The following is a 12,252-nucleotide window of genomic DNA, read 5'->3' as shown; positions in this document are numbered from 1 at the left end:
AGAGAGAGAGAGAGAGAGAGAGAGAGAGAGAGAGAACGTGCGCAAGCGTATGGCTTTTGTGATTCATTCATGTGATTGTGTGTATCAGCAGTTCATTTTCATTATAATGAAGTGTTAATCCATTATACAACTATACCACAATTTATTCTTCTCTTCATAGTTAGTTGATGGGCATTTGAATTATTTCCAGTTTATTGGCTATTGTGAACTATCATGTAAAAGTCTCTGTAAGGACATTATTTTCATTTCTCCTGGGTAAATCTGTAGGAGTGGGATTGCTTTGTTGTATGTTAAGTGTAAGACTCTGCTTTTCAGAGTGGCTGTACTAATTTAAATGCTCACCAGCAACATAAGATAATTTCAATTTATATTTTGGTTAAGTGCATATGTATCTTTTCCCCTGAGAATTCTTTAAGGGCAATAATCTTGATATCCTACACCAATGCCTATTTAAATATTTAATTGTAGATGCTCAATTTTGAGATTGGATCTCAACAGGTTATCTTTTTGTGTGACAAGATAAAAATGACTTTTTTATTGAGTGAAAATAAGAATTGGGCTATTAAAGTTAATTTTTTTTCTTTTTGTCTTTATTTAGGAAGAATTTTATTTGCTTTAATGGCAGAATCAAAATATTTAGTATCAGTGAGGATAACTATTTTGAATCACTGATTCAGTCAAATTTATATTTTGACCATTTACTTGCAGCACTGGATACAATTTAGCGAATGTTTTATAGCTCACATTCTTTTTTACCAATCACAATATGATAATTTCAGACAAATCTGTTTTTTCTTTTACGTGTACAGCTACCTCAAAGGGAAATATTGTAGGCCTTTATTACTTGGGTTTTCTTTGACACTTACTTATATGTTGTTAGTTTTATAATCAACTATTTGGTTGAATTATTCTTACCCTTAATGTTTTCCCTGAAATGAATTTAATCTTTTGTAGTCTGCCCTATTCTTTGGGAAAACTTCATTTGAAATTCCTGGCACTAGAAGGAAATCCTATGAGAACCATTCGAAGAGAAATTATAAATGTAAGCATATTTGGAAATCAGTTTTTAAATTTGAAATTTATACATATATGTTGATGTATAAAACTTTTAAGATGTCTTAGTGAATATGTGCCTTTCTACCTTTTCAGAAAGGAACCCAAGAAGTCTTAAAATATCTACGAAGCAAGATTAAAGGTACTTTTCAATTTTCTTCTGCGTTAGAAGGATGATATGAAAGGTAGTAAAGTACTAATAGTACATAAATTTACATGTATTTGGGGTATAAATAATTAGAGGAAATGGTTCCTGCCAGGTGTGGTTGTAATAATCCATATAGGCCATAAGTATGTTGAAGTTATAAAAATATCCTTAAATCCACAATAATAATGTTCTGCCTTTAATCTGTTGATTTGTGTGTTATAGTGTACCAATTAGAAAATGTAACAAAGCAAAACTTGACTTCTATCGTATAATATATGGGCTTTATCTATATCTATCTGTCTATCAATCTATCTATCTATCTATCTATCTATATCAGTGGTTCTCAACCTTCCTAATGCCACGACCCTTTAATACAGTTCCTCATGTTGTGGTGACCCCCAACCATAAAATTATTTCTGTTGCTACTTCATAACTGTAATTTTGCTACTGTTATGAATCGTAATGTAAATATCGGATATGTAGGATGTATTTTCATTATTACAAATTGAACATAATTAAAGCATAGTGATTAATCACAAAAACAATATGTAATTATATATGTGTTTTCCGATGGTCTTAGGTGACCCCTGTGAAAGGGCCGTTTGACCCCCAAAGGGGTCGTGACCCATAGGTTGAGAACTGCTGATCTATATACACATACATACACTAGAGGCCTGGTGCACGAAATTCGTGCACGGGGTGGGGGTGTGTGTCCCTCAGCCTAGCCTGTACCCTCTCCAATTTGGGACCCTTTGGGGGATGTCCAACTGCTGGTTTAGGCAGTCGGACATCCCTCTCACAATCCGGGACTGCTGGCTCCCAACTGCTGGCCTGCCTGCCTGATTGCCCCTAACCGCTTCCACCTGCCAGCCTGGTCACCCCCTGACCATTCCTCTGCCAGCCTGATCAACACCTATCTGCTCTCCTGCTGGCCCGATTGCCCCCGATTGCCCCCAATTGCCCTCCCCTGCCAGCCTGGTCACCCCCAACTGCCCTTCCCTGCAGACCTGGTCCCCCTGACTGCCCTCCCCTGCTGGCCCAGTCACCCCTAAGTGCCCTCCCCTCCACAACTGCTCTCCCCTGCCAGCCATCTTGTGGTGGCCATCTTGTGACCATATGGGGGCGGCTATCTTTGACCACATTGGGGCGGCCATCTTGTGCAAAGGTGTGACAGTCAATTTGCATATTACCTCTTTTTATATAGGATATGCTTATTTATGTAGTATAATGTATGGGTTTTATATACATGGTATAATCTATAATAATAAAAGCATAATATGCAAATCGACTGAATGACCGAACAGCAGAATGATCGTCTGGATGACCACACTATGACACGCACTGGCGCCAGGCCAGCCAAGGTGGGCGTAATGCGATTGATCAGGGGGCCCTGCCATCCCCCAAGATCGCCCCTCAGAGGGAGGCCCAGGCCACCCTCTGAAGGGCGATTGATGGGGGCTCCGCAATCAATCTCCCGGCAGCGGGAGGCCCAGGCCAGCCAAGCGCTCTCACCCCGCGCCTGTTGCCCGCAGAGGGAGGTGACGGTGGCGGGGAGGGGCAGGCAGCGCCGCACAGATGGTGAGCAGTGGCAGTGGCGGAGGTGGGGCCAGCTGCTGGCAGCTGGGGGAAGGAAAGCCCTGACAGGCCCTTATCACTGGCTAGGCCTAGGGACCCTACCTGAGGGGTCCTGGATTACCAGAGGGTGAATTTCATGCACCGGGCCTCTAGTATATAATAATATATGTGGGTATAAATAATATTGACTAGGAAGTATATTAGCAGGTATTTGAATATCTTTTGCCTTAGCTAAGTTCTGACAAAAAATAAATACAAAACACATTTTTCAGAATATGTTCATTTAGCACAAACAAAGGAGAAAATGATACTATAAATTTAATTCTTAATGCTTCACTAAAATTGTGATATATCCCAAATTTTTATTTAGTGTATGTCATTGTGGCATACATTAGAGCATTAAGATTTAAGCAAAAACATTAGTTGTATGAGTATATTGCTGTAGATACCACTAAACCACTCCAAAACTTAGTGGCTAAATATAGCAGCTGTTAATTTAGCTCAAAACTCTGTTGGTTATGCACAACTTAGCCTAGCACCATATGGCTAGTCAGTATATGTTATATAAATAATTGTATACTTCAGTATATTCCATTTTCTGCCTTGTCCTTTAAACAAATTATTAAAATCATATTCTAAGACTTATTTCCTGCCAAAGAGTTTCCTTTCTTCTCCAGGTATGCTTTCTCTTCCAGAAAAATTTATTCTGGTATGAATCAAGTCATTTCAGATCAGAATTTTTTTAAGACTTAATTTTTAAAAAAATATATTTTTTAAATTTATTTCAGAGAGGAAGGGAGAGGGAGAAGCATCAATGATGAGAGAGAATCATTGATTGGATGCCTCCTGCACACCCCCTACTGGAGATTAAACCCGCAACCCGGGCATGTGCCCTGACCTGGAATTTAACCATGACCTCCTGGTTCATAGGTCAATGCTCAACCACTGAGACACACCGGCTGGCTTAAGACTTAATTTTTTAAGAATAGTTTAAAGTTTACAACAAAATTGAGAGAAAGGTACAGAAATATCCCATATATCCTTTGACCCCCATATGCATAGTCTCCCCCGTTGTCAATATCACTCACCAGAATGGTACTTAAAAAAAATTTTTTTTTTTTTAACCAAGGATGAACCTACATTGACACATCAGAATCATCTCAAGTCCATAGTTATCTTATGGTTCACTCTTGCTGGTCTACTATTATTGTAATATCATATAAAATATTTTCACTGCCCTAAAAATTCTCTATGATATGCCTCTGCATCCCTGGCAACAGCTGATCTTTTTCTTGTCTCCATAGTTTTTCCCTTTCCAAAATGTCATATAATTGGAATCATACAATTTGTAATCTTTTAAATTGGCCTCTTTCACTTAGTGCTAGCATTTAAGCATTCTCAGTATATGTTTTATACCTTGATTGCTCATTTCTTCTTAATGCTGAATAATATTTCATTGTCTGGATGTCCTCAGTTTATCTATTAACTTAATGAAGGATATCTTGTTTGATTCCAAATTTTGGCAGTTATGAATAAAGCAGTATTTTTTTTGTTTGTAGATGTCTTGTTGATTTGGTACTATATGAGGAAAACATGACCTTTGCTACATTATATTGCCTTTGCTCATTTGTCCAACATCAGTTGACTATATTAATAGGGTTTTACTTATGGGCTCTCTCTTCTGTTCTTTTGTCTCTATTACTGTAGCTTTATAATAAGTCTCAAAGTTGGATAGTGTCAGTCCTTCAACTTTTTCTTCTCCTTCAATAGATTGTTGGCTATTTTGGTCTTTTGCCTTTCCATATAAACTTTAGGTTCAGTTAGTCAGTATTGGCAAAATAACTTGCTAAGATTTTTATTGTGATTGTGTGAATCTATAGATCAAGCAGGGAAGAATTGATCCTGACAATATTTGGTCTTCAACCTGTGAACACGGGATATCTCTTATTCTTTGATTTCATTTATGAGAGTTTTGTAGTTTTCCTCAGTTAGTTCTTGTACATATTTTGTTAGATTTATACAAAAGTATTTTATTTTGACAGAGGCTAATGTAAATTACATTGTGTTTTTAATTTCAAATTCTACTTGTTCATTGTTGATAGAGAAAAGCAATTTACTTTTCCATATTAACCAGGTATCCTCAACCTTCTGTAATCATTTACTTAGTTCCAGGAGGGTTTTTTTCCAGTTCTTTCATGTCTTCTACCTAGATGATTGTGTCATCTGTGAACAAAGACAGTTTTATGTCTTCCTTCCCAATCTCTATACCTTTTACTTCCTTTTCTTGCCTGATTGCTTTAGGAGTACAATGTTGAAAAGGAGGGTGAGAGGGGATATCCGTGCCTTGTACCTGATAGTAAGGGGATAGCTTTGAGATTTTCACCATTAAGTTTGATATTACCCTGTAGGGTTTTTGTACATAGTTTTTATCAAGTTGAGAAAGTTCCTCTTGTGGAAGCTAAAAAAGTAAAACTTTTCCTTTTTCTAACTTTTTCTAGCTGGGCTAATTTAGGGACAGGATTAACAGGAGAAAATAAAATTTTAGTACATGTATATGGGGAATTTACATAAGTATGAAAATTCCATAAACAGTGAGATAATATTTGGTACATGTGACATTTTGGACAAAGGAGGACAGGGAAGGAACAAGATACTAGATTTCAGAAATGACAATGGTTGATTTATAGGTAGTTGAGGAAGAGTAGAACACGTGTCACGCAAATCCTTGCTATGCAACTCAGAAACAATGTGACACAGACCCCATCTAGTTAACAGACCCCTACCTGAAGTCTTTCTATTTACCATACTTATTTCAAATTAGGCTAAGGCAAACATGGTAAGATTTCTGTCCTGTAGCAGGGTTTTTTTATCTGAATCTCTTGGGCAAGAAAGGGGTGAAAGGTTTTTTTCCCCTGAGTCTTTTGTTTCTTTTTGTATTGGTAGAAAGCCTTAGTTTCATGGAATCACATCCCTGGATTTCTCAAGTCCCATTTCCCTTAGTCCAGTCATAGAAAAATATAGCTGGAGTTTCAGTAAAGTTAGAAGCAGAGTCAAAGTCCAGAGTTTCCATTCTGTGTTGCAGCTGGGCCCAGTATAATAACATCAGGTTAGCTGTAGTCCATTTGTCCATTGTGTATGGATGAATGCAGGGAAGCAGGAGCAGAAGAGCCCCCACCAGCCAGGAGTTAAGTGTAATGCACCAAGAACCTGTTGTTTCTTCATAGCAGCTTCAAATCAATATTCTAAAAGGAAGTTTCAAGATGGCAAGACTTTGGTCCCCTTCTTCCTCTATTCCTAGTTTGCTGAGTGTGTGTGTGTGTTTTTTAAATCATGAATGAGTGTTGGATTTTGTCAAATGCTTTTTTATACATCTGTTGCTATTGTTATCGGTGGGGTGCCATCTGTGTCCCCATCTGTTATCGGTGGAAGTGGAGTTCTTGGGATGTCACAAGGAAAGGAATTTCGTGAGACTCACAGGGAGGATGAGTGATCTTTATTTCCATGGAATTAAGCCCCTGGGTTCCCAGTGTACCATTTCCCTCCATCTTGCCATGAAAAAAGTCCAATCTTGTCTTCAGCAGGCCACTGCTCACAGTCTCTGCTCCATATTAAAGCACAGTCCAGTCCAGCATCTGGCCAGCTTAGTTTGTGTTCCCAGCTGTACTCCATCCATTGTGTGTGTAGAGAGAGAACAGGCAAGCACACAGGACGAGTGCTGGTCATGGAGCAAGAATGTCAGAGCACAAGAGCAGAACAAGAGAGTGGGAACTCTTTGGGAATTATGTAGTCCCAAATTTTCAGGAGCTTGCATTGGGGTCTGTGTTCCTAACCAAACCATTGTTTCCCAGGCTAGACTGATAGGCAAGTAGCTTCCCTACGTCACCCCTACTTCTCTGTGCATGCTTCCTTCTCCCCCTTTGTTGGATCTCTTCCTTCAGTGTTCTGCAGGGAATGGACCCATGGCTTCCTGGTGAAGCTGCCTAGATGACCGTGCTTCTAATGTCTTGCCTCACCTTTGCTCTCTTGCTATTATTAGTATTAGTAACTAGCTAATTATGACAATAGCAGTATGGTCCTGTCATTTTTCTTTTTTAGCCTGTTTATGTGAAGGATTACATTAATTGATTTTTGAACCTTGAACTAGCCTTGCATACCTGCATCAAATTCCACTTGGTTGTGGTGTGTAATTTTTTTAAATACTTTTTTAGATTTGATTTGCTAGTGAAGGGAACCAATGTTTTGCCATCCTGAAGTTGCCTTTTGGAATATTGATTTTCAGAAACAAGACTCAGAGGTAGGCTTTGACTCTCTTCCCTTTCCTGCCCAAGAGATTCAGAGAAACCTGCTTTAGAAAGAGAGCCTGGCTTAATCACCTTAAGAATCATTGCGCTAGCATTAGGTAGGAAGACTCCAAGTGTGTTTGCTAAATGCATCCTGTGTCCCATTGTTTCTGAGTGTCTGGCAAAAAGTTTCAATCGCACTGTATGTGTGTGCCCACACATGGTATTTTGTGGAAGAACCACACTGAAGGGGCCAAAGAGCCGCATGTGGCTCGTGAGCCATGATTTGCTGACCACGGGACTATCCAGTTTCCCTGCATCACTTGTTGAAAAGGCTATTCTTTTCAACAAGGTCTTTCCATTCTCGTTGAAAATCAGTTGGCCATAAATGTAGGGTGCATTCTGGCCTCTCAATTTTATTCCACTGATCTCTATGTCTATTCTGTGCCAGTACCACACTGTCTTAATGACCATTGCTTTGTAGTAAGTTTTGCAATCAGGAAATGTAAGTCCTCCTACTTTAATCTTTTTCTCAGGCTTGTTTTGGCTCTTCTGGGTTTCTTGCAATTCCATACGAATTTTACAATCAACTTAATTTCTACAAAGAACTCAGCTAGGATTCTGTTAGAGGATTGCATTGAATTTGTAGTTCAGTTTTGGGAATATTGCCAAGGCAGTGCTAAATGTCTCTGGAGATTAGAGAGAGGGTTGATTTGTGTGTGAATGTGTGAGTGCACAGACATGTTAGGAAATATTTATTGAAAATAGCCCAGCTCAGTAGTTGAACTGTGAACCAGGAGGTCACAGTTCGATTCCCAGTCAGGGCGCATGCCTGGGTTGCAGGCTTGTTCCCCAGTGTGGGTTGTGCAGGAGGCAGCTGATCAATGATTCTCTCTCATCATTGATGTTTCTATCTCTCTCTCCTTCTCCCTCCTTCTCTGAAATAAATAAAAAAGAAAGGAAGAAAGAAAATAGTCTTACATTTGCTAAAAAAAAAAACTTAATGTAAGTAATATATTAAAAGTTTCCTGGATTAGACAAATTACCAGATTTTAAATGATTGAGGATATCAGCTTCATTGTGTTCTAAAATGACAAGATAGGCATATGCCTATTTTGTAGACATTTGTGGGAAATAATCATTTTTTGCTGTTGTTTTTAATATATTTCTTCTAATGGACTATATTATTTTGCTTAAGAGGAAGGATTCCTTGTTGTTTCTTCTGAGACATTTTAGTTATTCTGAAAGGTTCTTTCCTACTTCTGAGTTTCCGTATGGTACGATTTATTAATAGATTTTGAAGCCACATTATAGTAACTTCATTTTCTATTAATTAAATATTAAATTCAAACTCAGATTTGAGTTATTGGAGATAAAGCATATGACTAAGACAGTCTCATCAATTACATAAAGAAATCATATATATAATTTTTATGTATTTTCTTAATTTTCAAAAATGACTTTATACTATATTTATTGGTTTCATATAACATTTCCCCCCTCAGATGATGGACCTAGACAAAGTGACTCTGTTATTGAGACTGCCATGACACTACCAAGTGAATCTAGAGTCAATGTACATGCCATCATCACATTAAAAATATTAGACTATAGGTATGTAATTCATTTTTTTTAAACGTAACAAAATGATGGAAAATTTCAGAAATAAACCTTTTGCAAAAGTGCATTAGTATGCTTGACTTAGAATAATAGCAATTGTAAAAGCAATGATGAGATAGAAGCATATTAAAAGTTCAGTGAACTTAAATGCCCATTTCTTAGGTGGTTTGTATGTATTATGCTAGAGATGAATCAATGGTTATTAATAGTAAAATGTTTATAATAAAGAACCTTTATGAAAAATAAAGGGTGACAGTATTGGTTGGTAATAAAATTTTCTGACCAGCATCTAGAGAGGATTTTTATATTGGTATGGGGCAGGGGGGAGGCAGGGAGGTGTGTCTATGTTAGTAAATTAGAAATAAATATAATTTAGTTAATGAACACCCCAAGCAGGCAAAGCTTGAGAGGTTGTATTGTATTAATATATCTGAATGAAAATAAAATAATGTCATAGTAACAATGTGCTCTGGTAGCACATATATTCAGTCTGAAACAGTTACAATGTTGGTATGTAAACTGAGACAAAGCTTAAAAATTTTTATATATTATGGAAGTGTATTTGATTGGGGAATGAGGATACCTATGCAAAGTTTGGGAGTGGTTAAGTGTTCTATCAGTACTGAGGTGACAAAGATAAAAATAACCAATACTATCATAGCTCTTGGAATGATTGGCTCGGTAACGTAATGAAAATACAGAATAACACCAATTCATCTACACAGCCAGCTTTAATATTTTGCCTCTTTTCCTCAGTGTGTCAGTAGGAACCACCTTCTCAGTAGTCAGTATCCTCCAAAAAAATCTATACAGTAATAGTAATACAATTATATTTGAGATAATCAATCCTACTTTTTAAAGACACACGTATCACTAAAGCATAATAAATACAACATTTAAGACTACCCATCTTAGATTACATACTTAGATTCTGAATTTATTGTAGTTTGTTTTCCTCAGAGACTTTAATTGGAAAAGAGTATACCATTTAAGATACAAATTAATTCCCAATTTTAAGTTATAAATGCCTTCTACTAAATTTTAAAAAATAGCATGAATCCTCAAAGTTTGATTAGAATAAATCACTTTCTGATGACTTGAACATAGCTGATTGAAAAGATAAAAATGCTACATCTGCCCAGCAGAAAATGGAGTCCTAAGCAGAAAAAGTAGAAGGCATAATACGTATGGAATTTAGGCTGTCTTTTTTCCTATCTGTATTGCAATAACTTTCTTACACAGTTCTCCCATACTGCACACATGATATTGCTTTTTTGTACATACAGTCATTCAGTGGACATTCTATCGAGGATGCTTTTAAGTGGGTGATGTATTAGGCATTAAAAATTATAAAAGAAGAACATAAAGATAATGGCTAATTATAACAACAGATTGTTAAATGTCAGTAGTCTATAGTTTCATTTAAGATTAAATTATATTTCATTAAAAATCTTACTGAAAATTTTAATTTTACTGAAAAGGAAATTTATATTTACATTTGTAAAAGATCTGGCCTAAATATCAATTAATAACTCTTTAGATTCTAATTTCAAAGAACTGAGGTTCAGGGAAGGTGAATGGTAAAGCTCCTTAATGGTAAAACCAGAAATTGTTTATTCTAAGGCCACTACTCTGTCTACCTTGTCACAAGCTAAAGGAGAGAGAAATTGGTTTAGGTTATGAGAACTCTAGTACAATATTGAACATTTAAGAATGATTCTTATCTTGCAGTTTAATGTATACCTAAAGAAAGTTGACAGATAGCCTGTATTAAAGAATTTTTAAAAAGGGGCAAAAACAGTTTTTAAAATTACAGATTTAGTTCTACTCTGAGGTAGAGGAATCCATTTACTGAGTTACTAGCTATTTACTATATGACTTCTAGACATTAGAGTCTGGAGATATATCTTTATTTTTATTAACATTGAGTATATGAATGCTCAGAAGGTACATTGTGTTGTGACACAGTATGTTGTCTAAATTCCTGACAGTTAACATTTTGTGGATTGGCAGGTTTTTGTAGCATTCTTTACAGAACTACATTATTAACTAACTACCTTAAAATTGTCTTATAAAATCTTTAAAGTCCTTTAAAAAGTAATAATCATATTTTTCTGGACTTCTCAAAGTTAAACATTTTTCATTTAGTGATAAACAGACAACCTTGATTCCCGATGAAGTGTTTGATGCAGTAAAAAGCAATATTGTCACTTCTATTAACTTCAGTAAGAATCAGCTATGTGAAATTCCAAAAAGGTAAGAACTGTTCATGATGCCATTTCTATTAAGTTGTTACTCATTCTAAGTTTTGTTTCATCTTAGTTGCAAAAATATTTATTTTATAGTTTTTACATTTGAAAGTGTATATAAAGTTTCTTGCATTAATAATACTTGAGGGATTTAGCAAAATTTATTTAAATATTTCCTGAGACACTTTTGCTGTTTTTGTTTGTTTGTTTTAAATATATTTTTATTGATTTCAGAGAGGAAGGGAGAGGAAGAGAGAGATAGAAATATCAGTGATGAGAGGAAATCATTGATTGGCTGCTTCCCACACGCCCCCTACTGGGGACCGAGCTCACAACCTGGGCATGTGCCGTTGGCCGGAATCAAACCTGGGACCCTTGAGTCCGCAGGCTGACGCTCTATACCGTGAGCCAGACTGGCTAGAGCTGTTATGAGAGGTGTATATACATAGATTTTTTTCTAAAACTTTGTTTCTTTTTTTACATTTTAAACTTGGAGACTAGGTATCAGAATTATTAAAAGTATTACATTACTTTTCCCCACATAATGAAAAATACATGAGGAAAGTTTTAAGAGACTATCTAAAGCCAGGTTCATATAGATTAATAGGAATTTATATTTGGGGCTTTATATTAGTGAATTGAGAACCCACTGAATTTTTCCACTGAAAGCGAAAATAAAATTGATTGAATCCTATTACTATTTTTTCCTAGAAAAGTATTCTTTACTTCCAAATATTAGAAGTCTTTTTCATTATATTTTGTTTAAAACATCTTTTTAGATGTAAATTATAGCAGAATTTTAGGTTTTGAGAAAAATTAGTTTCATGTTGAACTTTTACAAATGAATGTTCTCTTGCAATCTATATCTACACTAATAAAAGAGAAACATGGTAATTGGCGTACGATCGCTACCCTTCCCATTGGCTAATCAGTGAGATATGCAAATTAACTGGCAGCCAAGATGGCAGCCGGCAGCCAGGCAGCTGATTCGAACAGTGAGGCTTGCTTGCTTCAGTGACGGAGGACTCCAATGTTCCCCGCCTGAGTTGCTGTCCTCTCACCTGCAACTCTAAGTAACTATATGGGCTTCAGCCTGCCGGACCGCAACATTGTATCAAATACAGACAGTAAACAAAGGCCAGAAATCTGGTTTCAGCAGCCGAGGCCTCAGAGCTAAAGCTGGCCCTGAATAAAAAAAAGAAAAAAGAAAAAAAGGAACAGTTGGGAGCTTCAGTCCCAGCCTGAAAACAGTTCAGCCCCTCACCCAGACTGGCCAGGCACCCCAGTGGGGACCCCCACCCTGAAGGGGGTGTGACCAGCTGCAAAC

The 12,252-nt window shown here is 36.8% G+C and overlaps 1 protein-coding gene across 1 annotated transcript in view; it reads left to right on the top strand.

Moving 5' to 3' along the window:
* The window catches only part of LRRC40 (leucine rich repeat containing 40), a 51,360-nt gene that overhangs the window by 22,185 nt on the left and 16,923 nt on the right, over positions 1-12,252 (top strand). The window contains 4 exon segments of the mRNA XM_006754428.2: positions 955-1,042; positions 1,150-1,195; positions 8,562-8,670; positions 10,825-10,932. Coding sequence (XP_006754491.1) covers positions 955-1,042; positions 1,150-1,195; positions 8,562-8,670; positions 10,825-10,932 — 351 coding nt within the window.

This window comes from Myotis davidii, unplaced genomic scaffold (assembly GCF_000327345.1).
Source record: "Myotis davidii unplaced genomic scaffold, ASM32734v1 scaffold1193, whole genome shotgun sequence".
In the NCBI taxonomy this organism is placed as follows: Eukaryota; Metazoa; Chordata; class Mammalia; order Chiroptera; family Vespertilionidae; genus Myotis; species Myotis davidii.
This window is presented reverse-complemented; position numbering and strand designations above follow the sequence as displayed.